Source organism: Pan troglodytes, chromosome 7 (assembly GCF_028858775.2).
Source record: "Pan troglodytes isolate AG18354 chromosome 7, NHGRI_mPanTro3-v2.0_pri, whole genome shotgun sequence".
Taxonomy (NCBI): domain Eukaryota; kingdom Metazoa; phylum Chordata; class Mammalia; order Primates; family Hominidae; genus Pan; species Pan troglodytes.
The window spans coordinates 64,980,968-65,005,074 of NC_072405.2; the positions used below are offsets into that span (position 1 = coordinate 64,980,968).

A 24,107-nucleotide genomic window follows, 5' to 3' on the forward strand; every position below is an offset into this window, starting at 1 on the left:
AAAATCACTAAATTTCAGCAACATATTGTTATGCTTTGGGACCACTTTGAGGACAAGAGTTTTGACATTTCTTCAATCCTGAACTAATAGCTCACACCCTCAGACCACTGAAAGTGTTCAATTTTGGAATAAAAGAAAAAAGTACAAATAAGCCTTGATAGAGAGAGTGCTGGCCAGAAAAGACAATTATTCCTATGCAGGTCCTGGGGCAGCTGTGGCAACCAGGCAGTTAGAAAAAAAAAATCGTGAAGCATTCCCATGAGCAAACACTTAAGTGCTAAATGGCACCATGTGCTTATTTCATTCTCAGAATAGCCCTGTGGGGTAACTATGAGGCTTAGATGGGGACATAACTTGCTGAGGGTTGCACCATTTGTAGGTAGAAGTGGGATTTGAGCCCAGATTCTATGATTCCAGAACTCCTATTCTTTTGACTACTACACATGTAACTCCCCAAATGACTTCAGTTAACTGGGCCTTGAATCACAAGGATCGTCTTTCATTTTTCAGGCATGTACTGAGTGCTTCAGGTTGAAGAATAGGCCATGAGAGTGGAGGAAGTATTAGTACCATGTTCACCCACATTATGCAGGGTGGAATGAGTAGGATTCACTCTGGAGACGTGGACTCAACTGCTGGCCCTGCCACCGACCAGTTGAGGGCTTTGGGCAAGGTTTGCCTTTGTGAGCCTCTGTGTATTTGCCTGCGAAGTTGGCATGATATTTAACTCCCAGGAATGCTATACATTTTCAAATATCAAATGTAACAAAGCATTTTATAAATTGTAAAATGCCATGCAAATATTAGCTTCTATCACTTGCACAGGAGCCTCTTTGATGATGACACTGAGTTTGCAGCCAGCTGGCCATAAAGATGCCAAACACGCAGGCATGGGAAGCTTTTCTCTACTGTTTAGCGTTGTGCCTCAACTATGAAATTGCTGAGGAGGGCATGGGAGACGAGTTTGTTGACAGGCGTAGGGCTCCAGTGAGGGGCCAGGATAGGAATTCAGGCACATGTGTGTGGCACACACAAGCACGTTCCCTCCACTATCTTTTGGCTTTCTCTCATGTCCTTAACCACCTCTTCTCAACTTGCCAAAAGCCACACTAGCGAACAACAATTAGAAAAGAGGAATAAAGAGATGATCCTAGAATGACTTCACACCCCTATTTAGAAATTGCACTAAATCATGCTCAGAGAAACTCATTCTCAGCTGCAGACACTTAGAATGTTCTCCCGAATGGCTAAATAAATGAATCTTACCTGCAGAAATGCTGCACTCTGGTAGCATGGGCGTCCTTACAGGGGCTGAAGCAAACACCACTCGTGTCGGTAGCTCGCTCTTAAATAACTTTGGGTTTACTATTTCTCCCACAACTTCTGAGATCTGTCTGTGTGCAAGATAAAGGAGTGTCAACCATGAGAATTTGCCTGGGCTTCACCTGTGCTTGTATTAGTGCAATATATGGCATATGGCCTGCACTTTTAACTCCCAAAGTGGCCTGGAGGAAAGGTGTGTCCTGTGAAGTAATTTATAGGCATAACTCTGCCTTTATGTCAGGCTTCCCGTGGGTATCTTGAAATCTTTATTTCTACACTGAGGACACAAACACCTCCTTAGTTCTGTTAGGAAAATGTGAAACACAGTTGCAGCGTCATCTAAACAATTTGATTGTCAGGATTCAATATTTTCTCCCAATTTGTATTATGAAAACGTATCAATACAGAAAACTTTGGGAAATGGCGCATAAATGTTCTAAGAACCCAAACTTGAACCAAACAGTCAAGCCAAACATTTTACCTTTTTTTTTCAACAGATTCATCAATAATCATCTCACTCCCCAGCTCAAAAATATTGAGACTTCCAAATGCACTCAGAATAACATACAGTTGCCTGTCATGGCCTCCCTTATCTCTCCCTCACCTCTCATTCTCTCTACTTTTCTGCTTTTTTTTTTTTTTTTTTTTTTGAGATGGAGTCTCATCTATCACCTGGCTGGAGTGCAGTGGTGTGATCTCGGCTCACTGCAGCCTCCACCTCCTGGCTTCAAGCAATTCTCCTGCCTCAGCCTCCCGAGTAGCTGAGACTATAGGCGCGTGCCACCACACCCAGCTAATTTTTTGTGTTTTTAGTAGAGATGGGGTTTCACCATGTTGACCAGGATGGTCTCGATCTCTTGACCTTGTGATCTGCCCACCTTGGCCTCCCAAAGTGCTGGGATTACAGGCATTAGCCACTGTGCCTGACTGCTTTCTTTTTTTTTTTTTGAGACAGAGTCTCAGTCTGTTACCCAGGCTGGGGTGTAGTGGCCCAATCTCTGCTCACTGCAACCTCCACCTCCTGGGTTCAAGTGATTCTCCTGCCTCAGTCTCCCAAGTAGCTGGGACTACAGGTGCATGCCACCGCGTCTGGCTAATTTTTGTATTTTTAGTAGAGATGAGGTTTCACCATGTTGGTCAGGCTGGTCTGGAACTCCTGACCTCAGGAGATCTGCCCGCCTTGGCCTCCCAAAGTGCTGGGATTACAGGCGTGAGCCACCATGTCTGGACACCATATTTGCTTTCTATCTCCTCCTCTCTATCTCTGGCTGAACCATTTGAAAATAAGCAAATATCATATTATACTGCAAATACTGAGCCCTCATCTCCTGAGAAGGAGTTATTCTATATAACCCCAATAAAATGATGATACCTGATAAAATTAACAATTTCATACTATCATCTAATCCATACTCAAAGTTCCCCATTTGTCTCAAAGATCCAATTAAGATTCATGCATTGCATTTGGTTGTGATATCTCTTCAATATCCTTTTGTCTGGAACAGCTCTGCTTCATCTTTCTAAAAAAATTATTGATTTATCTATTCACTGACTTTTTGAGGAGTCCAGGCCAAATGTCATGTAGAGTGCCCCATATTCTCGATTTGTCTTTCTTTTCTCATGGTGTCATTTAACTGGAATTCTGTTCCCTGTATCTTCTTCAAACTTCAAGTTAGAATTAGAGAGTTGATTATACTCAGATTAAATATTTTTATCAAGAAAATGTCATACATGATGTGGAACACTTTATTGCAACACATTAAAATGTCTAGTGTCAGGCTGTTGTTCCATTATTAATGATGGCAAATTCAGTCACTAGGGAAAGTGGTGACCGCAAGATTTCTCCATTGTTCGGGCACGTTTCCCACTTTATAATTGCTAGAAGTCTGCGGAATGGTACTTGGGCACCATGTGACTCTTGCTCTCCATAATCTTTCACCTAATGGTTCTTTAAACTATAGTCTTTATTTTTTAGAGCAGTTTTAGGTTCACAGGAAATTGAAAGCACAGAGTTCCCACATAATCCCCACCTGCCCCAGTCCTCCCAACATCAACATCCCCCACCAGAGTGGTCCATTTGTTACAATTGATGAACCTACATTGACACATTATTATCACTCAAAGTCCGTAGTTTACATTAGGGCTCACTCTTGGTGTTGTATGTTCTATGGATTTTGGCAAGTGTGTAATGACATGTATCCATGATTACAGTATCATACAGAGTAGTTTTATTGCCCTAAAAAATACTCTGTTCTCTGCCTATTTATCCCCACTTCCTCCTAACCCTGGGGAACCACAGAACTTTTTACTGTCTCCATAGTTTTGCATTTCCTAGAATGTCATATTGTTGGAATCATACAGTATATAGCCTTTTTAGATTAGTTTCTTTCACTTAGTAATATGCATTTAAGATTCCTCTGTGTCTTTTCATGGCTTGATAGCTTATTTCTTTTTAGCACTAAATAATATTATTTTATCTGGATGTACCACAGTTTATCCATTCACTTACTTAAAGACATCTTTGTTGCTTCTGAATATTAACAATTACAAATAAAGCTTCCATAAACATCTATGTGCAGGTTTTTGTGTCAACATAACTTTTCAAGTCCTTTGGATAAATATCAAGGAGCACAACTGCTGGATCATGTGGTAAGAGTATGTTTAGTTTAGCAAGAAGCTTCCAGACTGTCTTCCAAAGTGGCTATAACCATTTTGCTTTCCTTCAGCAATTAATAGGAGTTCCTGTTGCTCTGCGTCTCCATCAGCATGTGGTATTGTCAGTGCTTTGAATTTTAGCCATTCTACTAAATGTGCAATGCACTTCAAGATTTTAACATCTGTTAATGACCCTTGCCTAAATCAGTGATTACACTTGGGCATGAAAATGCTGATTTTCTAGTTTAGCATTCTTTCTACATTTATTAACTGGCCTTCCTCTGTAACAGGTATCATTTTGCTGTATTTTTTTAATAGTCTTTCTTGCAATGGAGGATTCTAAAGAAAAGAATGACTCTCACCATGTGGATTTGTCATGCTTTGTGCCTCTCAGGGACTCACAGAAAGCTACATGTAACTGACTGTTACTCCATCATTTTGTATGCCTCATAAAACCTAGCCAATGTCTTGCATATGACAAGCATTCAGTAATTATTTATTGAATTTAGTTTAATTTAAGAATGAGTCTCAAATGCTATTATGGATGTGGTCAATGAACTCTCAGTGTACTTACAAGTTCCTGGAAAACAAAAATGATATGAATCAAATATATTATGGCAGAAGAGAAATATTTTGAAATACTTTTAAGATTAACATCCCATAATTACTGTTTTACATATCTCTCTCCTCCACTAGACTATGAATTTCTCAAGGGGAAGGACTGGACAAATTAACTTTGTATTCCTGGTACCCAATGAGGGGTGTAACTCACAATCAATTCTTCATAAATATTTGCTGAATCCATGAAATAAAGTTGTAAGATTGGTTCATTGTTGGACTATTTTTTTTTTCTTCTGTCATTCTAGTATGTCTTTTTAAGCCTGTGGCTTCCTTTCTCAGGTTCACCATGTGGCTGCTAGTGTTCAACAATCACATTTAAGTTCCAACCAGGAAGAAGGGAAAGGCAGAAAGCAAAAAGAGCATTTTCCCCAAAGCCTGCTTCTGCTACTTCTGCCTTTAGCTTCACGACCACTGTCATCTGCAGAGGAAGTTGAGAAATGTCATCTCTTAGCTGGGCATATTGCTCCTCCAATAACATTAGCATTCTGTTACTAGGTAAGCAGGGGTAGTATTCTGGCAAGATCAGTTTGGGGCAAAATTTCCTATTTTTCTATTTTGAAATCCTTAGTAGAGTTGTCTTCCCTCTAGTTGAATTCATCCTTCCAATTTCTCTTCTGAGAAAATAATACTTTGATACACACATCTATATACACATATATGTACATATATACACATACATAGACATGTACACAAATGCATATATGTATATATTTATGTTATATATGCACATAGAAATATATGTTTCTATACATATGCACATAAAAGCATATACGTATGTATTTATATCCACCATCCCTGTATACACTCACATATACATACACACATATACACACACATACACACACACCTTTTTGTCATAGCTCTCTGGGAGTTCTCTGGGATTGACTGGGATTGATGTTGAGGAAAAGGTGTGAAAGATCAGAACCAATAAGTGCAGGAGAATAGAATTAGACAGGACTCTCTTCTACAATGTCCAGGGGCAGTTTTGATTAGTACAGTACTAGATATTCTTACTCAGGTTTTTGCTTGTTTATTCAGTAATCACTGAACTTACACTATAAGCATGTATTCCAAATAATCATTTTGTTTTCTCTTGTAATCACTGATGTCAGGTCCAAGTGTCTGCCCTGCAATAGTGGGCATGACATTTGGGGAGCCCACTGTCCAGCTGCAAAGGAGGCCTGAGCTTAGCTAGGCCTCTGGACACTGCTGATCAGAAGAGCGAGAGCACAGGTGGATGCGCTATCTATGCACCTTTGTCTGTCTTCATACCTTTGGCCATGGGAGGTTTGTTCTCAAAACCCCGTTCCTGCCAAAAACTTTTGTATTTGCTACTGACAGTTTAATCATCAATTCATCATAGCACACCTACATCACACACAGCCATGAGGAACACAAGACCCAGGTGAAGAAACAGCACTTTATTTCTCTAGAGTTGAATTGTCTTAGCTCTCAAGGCTCCATTTCTACTTACGGCAGATGATTAATCTTACCATTTCCAAGTTATTCCTTATGTCTTCCAGGTTAAAGCCTAATCTTTTTTGGATAGATAAGTCAAAATTCTACACTCTGCCTCATTCCATTGGGTGGCATTAAGGCATTGCAGGAAGGCACAGGTCTTCTTGGTTGACTTTCTCTGTGGCTTTTGATGTTGATGTCACCCTCCTTTTCACTCTTTGTGGACTTCTACATCACAGTGTCTGCTGCTGGGATTTCCACCCTGTTCTGCTTTCCAGGGGCCAGGTCATGCATGTCATTCTGCCTGCTCTGCCCATCAGCAATTTCTTTGCTATCCTCTCTGAGTTCCTGCTAGGCCTTTCCCTAAAAAATGTGGTGGTAGGCTAATGATGCCCTGTCCATGTAGTGGCCCATTGCACTTGCAGATTCTGTGTTCCTTCCTTTCCTTGGCTGAGTCTTCTAGGGTATACATTAAGAAGCTCATAAAATGTTTGTGTTTCAAATTTGTGTCTTCCAAAGTCTTGCTTTGCAACTCAAATCCCTGTTTTTGACCCTTTACTCTGGTTAATTTTTTAAATCATATTTCTGCTTGGTCAATACATCTCAGACACAGGACATCCCACTAGGAGCACTACATTGGGTAATGTTTCATAGGACCTTTCTGTGTAATCCCTTGAGAGTCAGTGGGTCATTGCTGGTCACCTGAGCAAGCATGCACAGACTGACGGCTGACTTGACTATGCCTCTCAGATTTTACTATAATCTTTCAATTGTTAACTGTGAGGTAACATTTCACATGAAGAAAAACTTAGGAGCGACACTATTAAAGCCTCATTATGCTGACCTCTGCCCTAGCCCTGGAGTAGGAATGCAGAAGATTAAACATCAGAGGCAGAAACATTCAATGAAAGGAGGAATCCAAACCCAGATGAGGTTGCCTCCTGTCCAAAGAGGAGCCAGCATCCTCAGCACAGCTTTTAGTTCCAGAGAACATAGAGCTTTTGACCCAGACCCAGATGCATTTCAGTGGCTGGGTTAGGGGTCTAGCAAACTTAATAAGGGTTTGGGGTTTGCTCTAAGCAGCTAGGGCTGTGCTTGCTGCTTAATAAAACAGCCAGTAGCCATCTGCTATGGTCTGAATATTCCCCAATATTTTTATACTGGTACTTAATCGCCAAAGTGATAGTATTGAGGTGGAGGCATTAAGAGGTGATCAGATCATGAGGGCTCCACCCTCATGAATGGATTAGAGCCCTTATAAAAGGGCTCTAGAAAACTAGCTAACTTGTTTTTCGTTTTTGCCCTTTCTGTCTTTTCTGCCATGTGAGGACACAGCATTTATTTCCTCCAGAAGATACAGAACAAGGCACTATCTTGAAAGCTGGGAGTGGCAGCCCTCACTAGACACTGAATCTGCTGGTGCCTTGTTCTTGGGCTTCCCAGCATCCACGCCTGTGAGAAAAACATTTCTATTATTTATCAATTACTCAGCCTAGGATTTGTTATAGAAGCATAAGTGGACTAAGAGAGAAATTGGTACCAAAAATTGGGATATTGTTAATAACAAATACTTGAAAATGTGAAAGTGGCTTTGGAACTTGGTAATGGATAGAGGCTGGAACTGTTTGAAAGTGCATGCTAGGCCGGGCACGGTGGCTCACGCCTGTAATCCCAGCACTTTGGGAGGCCGAGGCAGGTGGATCACGAGGTCAGGAGTTGAAGACAAGCCTGGTCAAGATGGTGAAGCCCCGTCTCTACTAAAAATACAAAAATTAGCTGGGCATGGTGGTGGGCGCCTGTAACCCCAGCTACTCAGGAGGCTGAGGCAGAGAATTGCTTGAACCTGGGAGGCGGAGGTTGCAGTGAGCTGAGATCGCGCCACTGCACTCCAGCCTGGGTGACAGAGTGAGACTCTGTCTCAAAAAAAAAAAAAAATGCATGCTAGAACAAGGCTAAATTGCTGTGAGCAGAGTGTTAAGGGTGATTTTGGTGAGAGCTCAGAAGAGGAAGAGGTCTTCTTAGAGATTGTCTAAGTGGTTGTGATCAGAATGTTGGTAGAAATATAGACAGGAAAGGCCATTCTGATAAGGTCTTAGATGAAAATTAGGAATATGTTATTGGAAATTAGACAAAAGGTCATTCTTTTTACACAATGGCAAGTAACTTGACTGAATTGTGTCTGTGCTTTGGGGAAAGCAGAACTTGCAAGCAATGAACTGGGATATTTGGCGGAGGAAATCTCCAAGTTAAGTGTTCAGGGTGCTGCATGGCTTCTCTTGATGGCTTATGATAAAATGCAAGAAGAGAAGATGAATTAAATATGGAATTTATAATCCTAAAATACACAGATATTAAAGAGTTGGAAATATCTCAGCCCAGCCATGTAGTAAAAAAAGAAAAAAAAAGGCTTGTTTGGGGGAAAATACTAATGGCGGCTGGCAAACTACAATATTATTCATCAAGACAGTGGGAGAATGACCCAAAAGGCATTTCAGAGATATTTGAGGCTGCCACTCCCATCACAGGCCCAGAATACCAAGATTTTGAGGGCACAGTGGTTTCAAGGGAGGGGCCCAGGGCACCAGTGGGACCTTACAGCTCTCTGTCCAGGCCTGCCTCAAGTCTCTGCTTCATATATTCTGGTGCAGCACTCCCAGGCCGCCCCAGCTGTGTCTCAAGCAGGCCCAAATGTTGCTGGGGTTGCCACTACAGATAGCTCAAGCAGTAAACCTTGGCAGCATCTGTGTAGTGCCAAATCTTTAGGTGGGCAGAGTATATGAGCTGTGGAGGCATGGCTACCTCCACCTTGAAATAAATCTCTGTTGCTTGTAAATTACCCAGTCTCAGATAATTTGTTATGATGGACTAAGACATGAAGATGAAGCAATTTCTTTTGCTGAGTTTTAGAAGAAACTTGACACACAATTGGAAACATTCAAGCATCAAGGCAGGAAGCAACAGTGCATGATACGAGTTCAAGATGATGAAAACTCTTACTGTGCTGTGCAAATAGCCGCAGGATTTGAAGTGAATGTAAATAGAGCAATAGAAGAATAGCTGGCTGGGAATGGGAACACTGCTATTATTGGAGAGACTCCAGCTATGTGTTCAGGGGAACTCAGTGAAGGGTACTTACCAACATAAGTGAGGAAGGGGGTTGTGACCAAAAGGATAAATATGTCCCAGAGGAAATGATGCCATCAAAAAACCTCACATACAGAATTCTCAGAGGTAATTTTATGATGTCAAAAGCACAATGCATAAAATATTAAAAGCTGATCTGAACTTAGAAAGGTGTGGGAAAATTCAAGAAAGCACAGGAAAGATGCTTTTCCCATATGGTAAGTTACATGATGAGAAGACAAGCATGGGTTGAACTTAATACATGCTTTACAAAGAAATAAAACACTTTAATTCTCAATGTTTCAAGTGTTTTAAATTACATTGTACAAAGTAAATACTAGTTCTACTATTTTTAAGTGTCCTCATACATTTATAACCAATGGTAATAGAGCTTTTAATGTTTTGGCAAAAATTTTTAATGGTTATGGCATAATTGTAATATTTCCCATTTACGGTTGACATTGTTTTATATGCTTACAACTTGCACTGAAATTTTTTGGGTCATTTTTATGGTCTTGCACTACTTTTGCTATGCTTTCAATGTTTGTTGCCTCCCAAAATCATATTAAAATTCAATTGCCATTGTAATAGTATTGAGAGGTGGGACCTTTAAGAGGCAATTCACCTGCGAGGGGCTTTGCCCTCATGAGTGCATTAATGCCATTATCACAGGAGTGGAATTCTTATAAAAAGATGAATCTGCCCCCCTCTTGCCTCTCTCTTTCACTCTCTCTTTGCCCTTATGCCATGTCAGGATGAAGTAAGAGGGCCTTTGCCAGATGATGATGGCTCAATCCTGGACTTCCCGGCCTCCAGAACTGTGAGCCAATACATTTCTGTTTATTGTAAATTACCCACTCTATGGTATTCTGTTACAGCAGCACAAAATGAACTAAGGCAAATGGGCAAAATGAGGAATGTCATTATGTAATAATATTTCACCGTATGTTTCTATTTTTTTTTTAAGAGATGGAGTCTCACTGTAGTGTCCAGGCTGGGCACGAACTCCTGGATTCAAACAATCCTCCCACCTCAGCCTCCCAAGTAGTTGGGACTACAAGTGCACACCACTGTGCCCAGTGTGTTTTTTAAATTTTGAAATAATCTAAAATTTATAGAAAATTTGTGAAATTGTTACAGAGAACTCTCCTCTTTCTTTCTATGTATATGTACATATATAATAACACATATATATTTTCATCCATTATTATTTTTCTTTTTCTGCATGATGTCTCATTGCATTATTGCCACCTAATCCTCCACTGTGTGTTTCCACAAAACAAGGACACTCCTGCAAAACCACAATACAACCATTTACATCAGAAGGTGAATATGTAACTCACAGTCTCCATTCAAATTTCTCCAAACACTCCAATGTTGTCTACTATTGTTTGAAAACATCGACTGGGCACAGTGGCTCACGTCTGTAATCCCAGCACTTTGGGAGGCCGAGATGGGCAGATCACCTGAGGTCAGGAGTTTGAGACCAGCCTGGCCAATATGGTGAAACACTGTCTCTACTAAAAATACAAAAATTAGCCAGGCATGGTGGTGGATGCCTGTAATCCCAGCTACTTGAGAGGCTAAGGCAGGAGAATCGCTTGAACCCAGGAGGCAGAGGTTGTGGTGAGCTGAGACCACACCATTGCACTCCAGCCTGGGCAACAAGAGTGAAACCCTGCTCAAAAAGAAAAAAGAAAGAAAGAAAGAAAATATCAATAATATATATTCATATTGATATTATTTGAAAATATAAATGTCAAGATATTTAAAAAATATATATTACCTGGCTCTGCCACCTAAAAGCCTAGAATTTATTACTGCCCCAGTAGTAACAAATTGGATTGTTTTTTTGCTTGTAGTTGACATTCTTTTTAATCTCCCTTACTCTGAAACCATTCCTCAGTCTTTTCTGGGTTTCCACGGAAACCCAGGAAAATTTTGGCTTTCCAAAATTCCATGACCTTGGCAATTTTACAAAGTGCAGTCCTTTTACTCTGTAGGAAGACCCTCAGCATGGGTCCATCCAATGTGTCCTCATGTCCAGATATAGGTCATTCAAGCATTTTTGAAAGGAATACCCAGAAATGACAATCCTTCCTCCTCCTCAACCCTGACCCTGCCATCAACTTCTCATCTCACCTCACTCCTGGCGCCTCTGAAGGGAGGGAGAGGAAGAAGAAGAAGAAAAAGAAGGAGGAGGAGGAGAGAAAGGAGGAGGAGGAAGAGGAGGAGGAGGCAGAGGGGGAAGGGGTGGAGGGGGAGGAGGAGGAGGAGGAGGAAAGTCTTGTAAGCTTTGGAAATGACCTTGCTTTCTGGCACAATAAGGTACCTCAGGCCCACCTTAAACTTCTATATCAGAACTCGAATTAGCTGTTTCTGTAAGAATTTTCATTCCTGGGTCGGGCGTGGTGGCTCACACCTGTACTTTGGGAGGCCAAGGCAGGCGGATCACCTGAGGCCAGGAGTTCAAAACCAGCCTGGCCAACATGACAAAACCCCATCTCTACTACAAATATATATATATATATAAAATAGCCGGGAGTGGTGGCAGGCACCTGTAATACCAGCTACATGGGAGGCTTAGGAAGGAGAATCACTTGAACCCGGGAGGTCTCCACCTCCCGGTAGAGGTGAGCCGAGATTGCGCCATTGCACTCCAGCCTGGGCAAGAAGAGTGAAACTCTGTCTCACAAAAAAAAAAAAAAAAAAAGAATTATTGTTCATTCCAGCAGAATATCAGACACCAAAATCTAGGATCTTAGGTTGCTCATTACTACTGAAGCAGCAATAAATTCTAAGGTTTGTTTTTTTTTTAAAGTGGCAGAGCCAGATAGTATATATTTTAAAATATCTTGACATTGACATTTTCAAATCAACTTTAGCATCGAATCATTTTAACTTGTTTTTTATTCTATATACATCTTTTTCCTCTTACATTGAAAATCTTTCTTCCCATAGCTCTTCTTCATTTTCTTTCAATATAAGGAGAATAGTTACAAAACACATAAATATTACTACAAACAGCAAAACTGCTGAGGAAGTTCAAAATTCCCCTGAGTTTCTTTTTATTTCTAGAATGCCTTCCACTATAAGCACATGGTTAAAGTACTACATTCTAAAGGAAATTGAGATACATGTTCCTGTGTTATTAACTTGATATACACACAAGTACATTTGTTTCAGTTTGTTTAAAATTAAAAATATTCTTTTAAGATTTAGTTTTAGTTATTGTTTGGAATAGGTAATTCATATTAATTATTCAAAGAACAAAGTTATATAGCCAGGTACTCATGGTGGATATCCTTCTATTTCAGCCATAACTACCCCATCCCATTTTTCGTGCTTTCTCTCTCTTTCTCTACGAATATATACATATATATATACATATATATACACGTCCATATGAATTTATACACACACACACACACATACACACAAACACATGATTTTGATGTACCTAAGTTTATCTTTTAACCCTACCGAACTCTGACATGGCCTGGAATCCTTGTCAACCCCTCCTAGAGATTAATCACACTTGGCAACTGGGGTGAAATCTAGTTGCCATCTCACAACATCGAGCAAAGCTCTGCTCGATGTTGGCTTTCCCAATTACATGAGCTATTCAAATCCTTGTTGATCCAGCTGCATTCGGCACAAGACAGGGCAGAAACTACTCAGTGGTCTATTGCAAGTTCCAGGTGCCAGGAAATGAAGTATCTGCCTTGTTTACAATTGCATTCCTGGCACATATTATGTGCTTAATAAATATTTTCTGAATATGTGAAATAACAGTCACCATGAAGAGAAGTCTGCTGACCTGAAAACTTAGCTTCTAATGTGTTTGGGTTCTGCTCAGCATGCCCCATCAGATGTGGACACCAAGAAGCTCTCTACAAAGACTAGTGTGGGTCCTTGATGGTCAGTGGTGCTGAGGTGTTCCAAGTTAAAAGTCAACTGACTTCTCTGGCAGTAAGTTCATTGGGCTGCATATTTTCTACTCAGGTGAAGGGAGGGAAAAGACAGTGGCTCTCAAATTGCAGTCTCAGCAGTGTGGTCTCAGCAGCAACAGCATCCCCTTGGAACTTGCTGGAAATACAAATTATTGGGCCTCACCCCAGACCTATGGAATCAGAAACTCTGGGGAGCAGCCCAGCAATTTCAATTTGAACAAGGCCTGCAGGTGATACTGGTGCACACTCACGTTTGAGACCCACTGGGCCATAACCTACAAAGGACTGAGGATCTGTGCCAGGTGCAGAGAGAGAAAGGTGTCTGGCCAGCATCAGAGCATAAGAATGCAGGTGAGAGGGCTCAGGTCCTCAGACTGAGGTGTCAAGGAGGGATTCCAAGCCTGTAGAAGGCGGGAGAGAACAAAACATGTCTTGAACCTCTGCCTGAGCTTGGCATACTGTGTAGCAACAGGGGTTCAGGTGGAAGGGTAGGAAATAAACAAGATCCTGGATTATGTTACAGAATCTTGTTTACAAATACAAACAACAACAACAACAACAAAAAAAGTCGTGACCCAACTTTTGGAAGTGTAACTTCACAATGGATTAGCTAAGAGTTTGACTTATTTTTATTTTACCTGAACCACTTGTCATGGGTTCGTTAGTTTACCCATGAATGTGTGGTAGGCAGAAGTCTAAGAGGGCCGCAAGGTTCCTGCCTGTGGTGTGCACACATCTTTTCCAAGTCATTCAATCAAACAAGAATCGAGGCATTGCTGTGAGGGGATTTTGCAGATGTTCTTAAGGTCCCAAGTTAGTTGACTTAAGAAAAGGGAGATTATCCTCTGCGGATCACATCTAACCAGGTAAGCCCATTAGAGGAGACTGGGCTGACCGGGCTCTTGCTGACAGAAGAGACTAGAAGGGTAAGAGGAATTCAGCATGAGGGAGATTCTCCATGCTGATTTGAAGGTGGAGGGAACCATGTGACAAGGAATGACTGTGAGTGGCTTCTGACAGCCAGCAAAGAAATAGGACTTCAGACCTGCAACCACAGGAACGGATCCCTGCTACTCCACATGAGCTCGAATGAGAAACGTAAGCTTCAGATGTCCTTGTCAGCACCTGGAGCAGAGGACCCAGCAATGCTGTGCTCAGGCTTCTTCTGTCCTGTAGACTGTGTGAAATAAATAAAGTTGTTTTAAACAGCTGAGTTTGTGTTACTGTGTAACATCAAACATAGGAGATCAAGAATCCTAAATTAAAGGGAGAAGAGGACTGCCTGGTGGTTATCACACATCCTGGTAGTCTCGTCCTTGCCTCCATCAGCACGGTGAAACCTTCCTGATAGGGACTGGTGACCTGGAGGTTGCACCCTCAGCAGAACTGAGGACCCGCCTGAGCAGGCCAAACGGGCAGCTTTGAAAATGGAAAGGAAGGGCAGGTATCAGAGGCACTGTAGAAAGAAGTGACTATGTGACCACTGTGACTGAGGGATCCAATGGTGGACGTAGTCTAAATGCCTTTGCCTGTCATTTAATGTCTTTGTAATTTGATTCTAACTAGTTTTTCTGGATTTTTTCCCTGTCACTTAAGTCCTGTGCCACCTAGCTTACCCAGAGTCCAAGGAGCAAGCTGTTTATATTCCCAACTCTCTCACTCGCTAGCACTTTTCCCAGCCTGGAATGAGCTCTCTTCTCTTCCACAATTGACAATTGACAGTCCCAATTGACAGTTTAGAGACAGAGAGAGGCAGTGGCCCTTCCATGTGTTGTCTCTACTAAATACTGAAAAATGAAGAAATGCCAAATAAGAGTCACCACACCTGTGGCTTTAAAAATTGACTGTTACATTTTTAACCCAGAAAATACACTGTAGTATAATTTTGATAATGACACAACTACAGGATTTATTTTTTAAAAAAGCATTAACTCGTGATGCTTGCTATGTATTCTATAATGAGCGTAATCTTCTTCCAGAACTTTGAGTGGACTCTATGACAATGTATGTAAGATTTAGTAATGTGAGGCCCAGGCCTGATTCCCACCTCCCAGAGCCCTCTTGGCTCCATCCTGCCTAAACACCACATTCTTAGACGAGTGGGTCCTCCATCCCATCACAGCTCTGATTCCATTTTCTCCATTGCAGTGCACAGTGACAGCACTTTTCCTCAGTTATTGTCTGATCTGTTTATTTTTGCCTTCTATTGATAATCAATTTTAAGTACGTATGCCATTTGTGTGCTATCCATCCAGCTGATTTTTAAGCCATTCATTTATTTAACCAACATTTTTCCTTTTCAAATTTCCAACTTTCATTTTAAGTTCAAGGGTACATGAGCGGGATGTGGAGGTTTGCTACATAGGTAAATGTGTGCCATGGTGGTCAGCTGCACAAATCATCCCATCACCTAGGTATTAAGCCCAGCATGCATTAGCCATTCTTCCTCCCACTCCCGACCCTATGGCAGGCCCTAGTGTGTGTTGTTCCTTCTCCTTGTGTCCATCCATGTGCTCTCATTACTCAGCTCCCACTTACAAGTAAGAACATGCAATACTTGGTTTTCTGTTCCTGCATTAGTTTGCTGTGGATGACGGCTTTCAGCTCCATCCATGTCCCTGCAAAGGACATAGCTTTCCTTTTTATGGTTGCATAGTATTCTGTGGTGTATATGTACCACACTTTCTTTATCCAGTCTATTATTGATGGGCATTTAGGTTGATTCCATGTCTTTGCCATTGTGGATAGTGCTGCAGTGAACATATACGTGCATGTATCTTTATAATAGAATGATTTATATTCCTTATGGTGTATACCCAGTAATGGGATTGCTGGGTGGAATGGTATTTCTGGTTCTAGGTCTTTGAGGAATCGCCACACTGTCTTCCATGTGGTTGGGCTAATTTATGCTACTGCCAATAGTGTAAAAGCATTCCTTTTTCTCCACAACCTCACCAGTATCTGTTGTTTTTTGACTTTTTAATAATAGCTATTCTGACTGGTGTGAGATGTGGTTATCTCACTCATTGTGGTTTTGATGTGCATTTCTCTAACGATCAGTGATGTTAAGCTTTTTTTTTTTCATGTGTTTAACAAACATTTTTCAAATACCTGTTTTGTTGAAAGTTGTATACTAGGCTCCAGGGATTACAGCTATGACAAAGCACCGAGGATTATTTTTTTCGTAGTAAGTCTAGTGGGAGACAGATAGAAAACACCTAATTGAGTAAAAATATTTAATTCCAGTTATATGTCATGGAGGAAAAATGCATTGCTCTCAGAGAATCCAAAATAGATCTAACCTAGAGAGATTGATGTGCTTTATTACCCCATAGTGTTTCACGTTATAGGGATACAGTAGCTATTAATTAATTGCTTAATGAGCAAACCAGGATTTCTGCCATTCATAAAGTACATAAAACCTTACTCTTTACATGAAATAGATGAAAAAAATCACAGTAGATTTAAAGATAAACACTTTGATAGTTTTTTATATTTCAAGTTTATTGTGGATAGATACCTGGTTTCCTTTTGCCTTTTGGAACTTACTGAAATATATCCATGGTTCTGAAATAGAGTTGTAGGACAGTAATGGATCTTTTGAAGTTATTTGGCCTATTGCCAGAATTTTGACATCAAAGTAAAGTTCAACAGTGAGCCTAACACTAAGAAACTACATTGGCTAATAAAATGGCCTGGAAGACTTGATAGAACACTTACCATTTGGGGCTGTTGTGAAATTTTCTTAATTGTACAAGCCATCTTTGAAATTTTTACAACATAATAGGTACAAGGTTAATTGTAACAAATGTAGTTTGCCCAGACTATTTAGACTAGATTAAAAGTGATAGCAAAAAATTAATAAAAGTGATTTTGAAGAAATATTTTTGGTTGCATATAGAAATGCAAATCAGATCCACTGTCATAAAATTTACAAAGGTGTTTCTCCCTTATTAGATATTAGGTTTTGTTTTTACATAACATCCTATTTTATGAAGAGCACAACATGCAGCCAGTCTAGGCCTGCAGAGCTCGTGAAACTAAAATAAAGATGTCCATTTCAATAATGCCCCAAATGAGATTGATGGCTATCATCGCTCCCTAACTGATCAAAAGGAATCGGAGCTTGGGGAGGTCATGCGTAAGTCACACAAGTGACCCAAAGCTAGACCCTGTCCTGCTACTCTTTCCACAACATCACATCTGAAAAATTTATACAATTAAATATATATATATGATTAAAAACATACACATAAATAAAACCAACTCTAACAGAACAAAATCCATTTAAGAGAAGTAGGAGTTGCAGAACACAGCTTCCTTTATCGATTCTGTCAAACTCCAAGGACTTAGGGGCGCTAGAGAGTTATACTTTATTAAAATAATCCACGAAAATTACTGTGTGTGTGTTTTCATTAATAAAATATTGTCTCTTTCCTGGAGTTGAGTCTTCCTTCCTGTAAGCAGATTTGAATGTTGTTATAATATATTTTGAGGCACTCTAAGAAGGGAGGAAAGGACACAGAGTGGAAATGGTCACAATTCTGGTCGTCTGAGGAATGTGAAATCCCTCTGACCCTGCAGTGATTTCACCAGTCCCATTTTTCTGCTTGTAGTTCTGCAAATGGCCAACCATACTGAACAGCCTGGTCTGACTGCAGGTGCCAGTCTCCCCATGGAGCTGCTTCTGAGATCTTTTTTTCTTCTGCAATCTCAGGGATTTTTATCTGCTCATTACTACATGCTGGGTCTCAGCAACCACACAGGTTCTTCAAGTCGAGTTTAATCAAGAGACTATTTACGGAGATGTGGACAGGGCATGAGGAAACTGCATGGGAGAATGAGGTGACCAGTGGCTGGTGACAGAAGGCTGCCCGGGTCTGAAGGAGCAGAGGCAGGGAGCATTACCAGAACCAAAGGCAGAGAGGAAAGATGGAGAGGAATCTGAGACCTTTAGTTCGGGGGCCCAGTTAGCCAGTGACAACCCTGCAGGGAAGAAGCTGGAGGTATAAATAATTCATAACTCACTCTTTAATCTGCTGGTATGTCCACTCAGTCAAACCCAACAGGAAGCCAGAGAGCAATGCAGCCCATCCATGTAATCTATTTAGGTAGCTTCTGGCAGGTGTGGAGCCAAGTAGATGCTGTTTATCAGTTGCTCACAAGCCTGTAACACAACCTTGCCACTTTAAGAAAGCCAAAGCGTGGCCATCAGTTCAGGCAAAACTTGACTTTGCTTTAAGACAATGGGTTTTGAGCTCTTAGTAGAATTTGCTTTATTTCAGTCTCCAACTTCAGCAGTCCCTCAGCCCTCCCTCCCTCAATATCTGCTGAGTGAGCTTGATGTTGGTTTTGTAACCTAGAACTTACACTTTGAATATCTTTTCAGGTGGACACAACCTAGAAGAATGTCTAATAACTATTTGTTAGAGAAATGAATAGGCATAACTCGCTGGACCTTGTCTCAACTAATCCTCTGTTGAACTTGTCTCTGGTTTGGTCAGCATGTTTGTTTTCTCACAACCCAAGTGCTCTATTTGATTGACAGCCCTCACTGCCTTCCAAGGCTAGAACCTGTTCCTATCCTGTTGGGATGGGACAAGAGGGAACTTCTTGGCAAAGTGCACTTGAGAATACCAAAGTTTGGAAGCGTTGACTTTTCCATCTTCTTTCCTATTCTTTTAAGAATTTTTGGGGGAGGAGCCAAGATGGCCGAATAGGAACAGCTCAGGTCTACAGCTCCCAGCGTGAGCAACGCAGAAGACGGGTGATTTCTGCATTTCCATCTGAGGTACTGGGTTCATCTCACTAGGGAGTGCCAGACAGTGGGCGCAGGTCAGTGGGTGCGGGCACCATGCACAAGCCGAAGCAGGGCAAGGCATTTCCTCACTGGGGAAGTGCAAGGGGTCAGGGAGTTCCCTTTTCTAGTCAAAGAAAGGGGTGATGGACGGCACCTGGAAAACCAGGCCACTCCCACCCTAATACTGCGCTTTTCCGACGGGCTTAAAAAACGGCGCACCACGAGATTATATCCCGCACCTGGCTCGGAGGGTCCTACGACCACGGAGTGTCGCTGATTGCTGGCACAGCAGTCTGAGATCAAACTGCAAGGCGGCAGCCGGGCTGGGGGAGGGGCGCCCGCCATTGCCCAGGCTTGCTTAGGTAAACAAAGCAGCTGGGAAGCTTGAACTGGGAGGAGCCCACCACAGCTCAAGGAGGCCTGCCTGCCTCTGTAGGCTCCACCTCTGGGGGCAGGGCACAGACAAACAAAAAGACAGCAGTAACCTCTGCAGACTTAAATGTCCCTGTCTGACAGCTTGGAAGAGAGCAGTGGTTCTTCCAGTACGCAGCTGGAGATCTGAGAAGGGACAGACTGCCTCCTCAAGTGGGTGCCTGACCCCTGACCCCCGAGCAGCCTAACTGGGAGGCACCAGCCAACAGGGGCACACTGACACCTCACACGGCAGGGTACTCCAACAGACCTGCAGCTGAGGGTCCTGTCTGTTAGAAGGAAAACTAACAAACAGAAAGGACATCCACACCAAAAACCCATCTGTACATCACCATCATCAAAGACCAAAAGTAGATAAAACCACAAAGATGGGGAAAAAACAGAACAGAAAAACTGGAAACTCTAAAAAGCAGAGTGCCTCTCCTCCTCCAAAGGAACGCAGTTCCTCACCAGCAATGGAACAAAGCTGGACGGAGAATGACTTTGACGAGCTGAGAGAAGAAGGCTTCAGACGATCAAATTACTCTGAGCTACGGGAGGACTTTCAAACCAAAGGTAAAGAAGTTGAAAACTTTGAAAAAAATTTAGAAGAATGTATAACTAGAATAACCAATACAGAGAAGTGCTTAAAGGAGCTGATGGAGCTGAAAACCAAGGCTCGAGAACTACGTGAAGAATGCAGAAGCCTCAGGAGCCGAAGTGATCAACTGGAAGAAAGGGTATCAGTGATGGAAGATGAAATGAATGAAATGAAGCGAGAAGGGAAGTTTAGAGAAAAAAGAATAAAAAGAAATGAGCAAAGCCTCCAAGAAATATGGGACTATGTGAAAAGACCAAATCTACTTCTGATTGGTGTACCTGAAAGTGATGGGGAGAATGGAACCAAGTTGGAAAACACTCTGCAGGATATTACCCAGGAGAACTTCCCCAATCTAGCAAGGCAGGCCAACATTCAGATTCAGGAAATACAGAGAACGCCACAAAGATACTCCTCGAGAAGAGCAACTCCAAGACACATAATTGTCAGATTCACCAAAGTTGAAATGAAGGAAAAAATGTTAAGGGCAGCCAGAGAGAAAGGTCGGGTTACCCTCAAAGGGAAGCCCATCAGACTAACAGCGGATCTCTCGGCAGAAACCCTACAAGCCAGAAGAGAGTGGGGGCCAATATTCAACATTCTTAAAGAAAAGAATTTTCAACCCAGAATTTCATATCCAGCCAAACTCAGCTTCACAAGTGAAGGAGAAATAAAATACTTTACAGACAAGCAAATGCTGAGAGATTTTATCACCACCAGGCCTGCCCTAAAAGAGCTCCTGAAGGAAGCGCTAAACATGGAAAGGAACAACTGGTACCAACCGCTGCAAAATCATGCCAAAATGTAAAGACCATCAAGACTAGGAAGAAACTGCATCAACTAATGAGCAAAATAACCAGCTAACATCATAATGACAGGATCAAATTCACACATAACAATATTAACTTTAAATGTAAATGGACTAAATGCTCCAATTAAAAGACACAGACTGGCAAATTGGATAAAGACTCAAGACCCATAAGTGTGCTGTATTCAGGAAACCCATCTCATGTGCAGAGACACACATAAGCTCAAAATAAAAGGATGGAGGAAGATCTACCAAGCAAATGGAAAACAAAAAAAGGCAAGGGTTGCAATCCTAGTCTCTGATAAAACAGACTTTAAACCAACAAAGATCAAAAGAGGCAAAGAAGGCCATTACATAATGGTAAAGGGATCAATTCAACAAGAAGAGCTAACTCTCCTAAATATATATGCACCCAACACAGGAGCACCCAGATTCATAAAGCAAGTCCTGAGTGACCTACAAAGAGACTTAGACTCCCACACATTAATAATGGGAGACTTTAACACCCCACTGTCAACATTAGACGGATCAACAAGACAGAAAGTCAACAAGGATACCCAGGAATTGAACTCAGCTCTGCACCAAGTGGACCTAATAGACATCTACAGAACTCTCCACCCCAAATCAACAGAATATACATTTTTTTCAGCACCACACCACACGTATTCCAAAACTGATCACATACTTGGAAGTAAAGCTCTCCTCAGCAAATGTAAAAGAAAAGAAATTATAACAAACTGTCTCTCAGACCACAGTGCAATCAAACTAGAACTTAGGATTAAGAATCTCACTCAAAACCGCTCAACTACATGGAAACTGAACAACCTGCTCCTGAATGACTACTGGGTACATAACACAATGAAGGCAGAAATAAAGATGTTCTTTGAAACCAATGAGAACAAAGACACAACATACCAGAATCTCTGGGACACATTCAAAGCAGTGTGTAGAGGGAAATTTATAGCACTAAATGCCCACAAGAGAAAGCAGGAAATATCCAAAATTGACACCCTAACATCACAATTAAAAGAACTAGAAAAGCAAGAGCAAACACATTCAAAAGCTAGCAGAAGGCAAGAAATAACTAAAATCAGAGCAGAACTGAAGGAAATTGAGACACAAAAAGCCCTTCAAAAAATTAGTGAATCCAGGAGCTGGTTTTTTGAAAGGATCAACAAAATTGATAGATCGCTAGCAAGACTAATAAAGAAAAAAAGAGAGAAGAATCAAATAGACACAATAAAAAATGATAAAGGGGATATCACCACTGATCCCACAGAAATACAAACTACCATCAGAGAATACTACAAACACCTCTATGCAAATAAACTAGAAAATCTAGAAGAAATGGATAAATTCCTCGAAACATACACCCTCCCAAGACTAAACCAGGAAGAAGTTGAATCTCTGAATAGACCAATAACAGGAGCTGAAATTGTGGCAATAATCAATAGCTTACCAACCAAAAAGAGTCCAGGACCAGACGGATTCACAGCTGAATTCTACCAGAGTTACAAGGAGGAACTGGTACCATTCCTTCTGAAACTATTCCAATCAATAGAAAAAGAGGGAATCCTCCCTAACTCATTTTATGAGGCCAGCATCATTCTGATACCAAAGCCAGGCAGAGACACAACCAAAGAAGAGAATTTTAGACCAATATCCTTGATGAACATTGATGTAAAAATCCTCAATAAAATACTGGCAAAACGAATCCAGCAGCACATCAAAAAGCTTATCCACCATGATCAAGTGGGCTTCATCCCTGGGATGCAAGGCTGGTTCAATATACACAAATCAATAAATGTAATCCAGCATATAAACAGAGCCAAAGACAAAAACCACATGATTATCTCAATAGATGCAGAAAAGGCCTTTGACAAAATTCAACAACCCTTCATGCTAAAAACTCTCAATAAATTAGGTATTGATGGGACGTATTTCAAAATAATAAGAGCTATTTATGACAAACCCACAGCCAATATCATACTGAATGGGCAAAAACTGGAAGCATTCCCTTTGAAAACTGGCACAAGACAGGGATGCCCTCTCTCACCACTCCTATTCAACATAGTGTTGGAAGTTCTGGCCAGGGCAATTAGGCAGGAGAAGGAAATAAAGGGTATTCAATTAGGAAAAGAGGAAGTCAAATTGTCCCTGTTTGCAGATGACATGATTGTATATCTAGAAAACCCCATTGTCTCAGCCCAAAATCTCCTGAAGCTGATAAGCAACTTCAGCAAAGTCTCAGGATACAAAATCAATGTACAATAATCACAAGCATTCTTATACACCAACAACAGACAAACAGAGAGCCAAATCATGAGTGAACTCCCATTCACAATTGCTTCAAAGGGAATAAAATACCTAGGAATCCAACTTACAAGGGATGTGAAGGATCTCTTCAAGGAGAACTACAAACCACTGCTCAAGGAAATAAAAGAGGGTACAAAGAAATGGAAGAACATTCCATGCTCATGGGTAGGAAGAATCAATATCATGAAAATGGCCATACTGCCCAAGGTAATTTATAGATTCAATGCCATCCCCATCAAGCTACCAATGACTTTCTTCACAGAATTGGAAAAAACTACTTTAAAGTTCATATGGAACCAAAAAAGAGCCCGCATTGCCAGTCAATCCTAAGCCAAAAGAGCAAAGCTGGAGGCATCACACTACCTGACTTCAAACTATACTACAAAGCTACAGTAACCAAAACAGCATGGTACTGGTACCAAAACAGAGATATAGATCAATGGAACAGAACAGAGCCCTCAGAAATAACACCGCATATCTACAACTATCTGATCTTTGACAAACCTGAGAAAAACAAGCAATGGGGAAAGGATTCCCTATTTAATAAATGGTGCTGGGAAAATTGGCTAACCATATGTAGAAAGCTGAAACTGGATCCCTTCCTTACACCTTATACAAAAATCAATTCAAGATGGATTAAAGACTTAAATGTTAGACCTAAAACCATAAAAACCCTAGAAGAAAACCTAGGCATTACCTTTCAGGACATAGGCATGGGCAAGGACCTCCTGTCTAAAATGCCAAAAGCAATGGCAACAAAAGCCAAAATTCACAAATGGGATCTAATTAAACTAAAGAGCTTCTGCACAGCAAAAGAAACTACTATCAGAGTGAACAGACAACCTACAGAATGGGAGAAAATTTTCACAACCTACTCATCTGACAAAGGGCTAATATCCAGAATCTACAATGAACTCAAACAAATTTACAAGAAAAAAACAAACAACCCCATCAAAAAGTGGGCAAAGGACATGAACAGACACTTCTCAAAAGAAGACATTTATGCAGCCAAAAAACACATGAAAAAATGCTCATCATCAC

The 24,107-nt window shown here is 41.1% G+C and overlaps 1 protein-coding gene across 1 annotated transcript in view; it reads right to left on the bottom strand.

The window, feature by feature from the left end:
- The window catches only part of LOC745681 (short-chain dehydrogenase/reductase family 16C member 6-like), a 76,851-nt gene that overhangs the window by 24,897 nt on the left and 27,847 nt on the right, over positions 1–24,107 (bottom strand). The window contains exons 4-6 of the mRNA XM_016960190.3: positions 16,245–16,326; positions 14,179–14,310; positions 1,267–1,394 (exon numbers count right to left, since the gene is read on the bottom strand). Of these exons, the coding sequence (XP_016815679.2) occupies positions 1,267–1,294 (28 nt within the window). The 5' untranslated portion in view covers positions 1,295–1,394; positions 14,179–14,310; positions 16,245–16,326. The remainder of the gene's footprint in view (positions 1–1,266; positions 1,395–14,178; positions 14,311–16,244; positions 16,327–24,107) is intronic.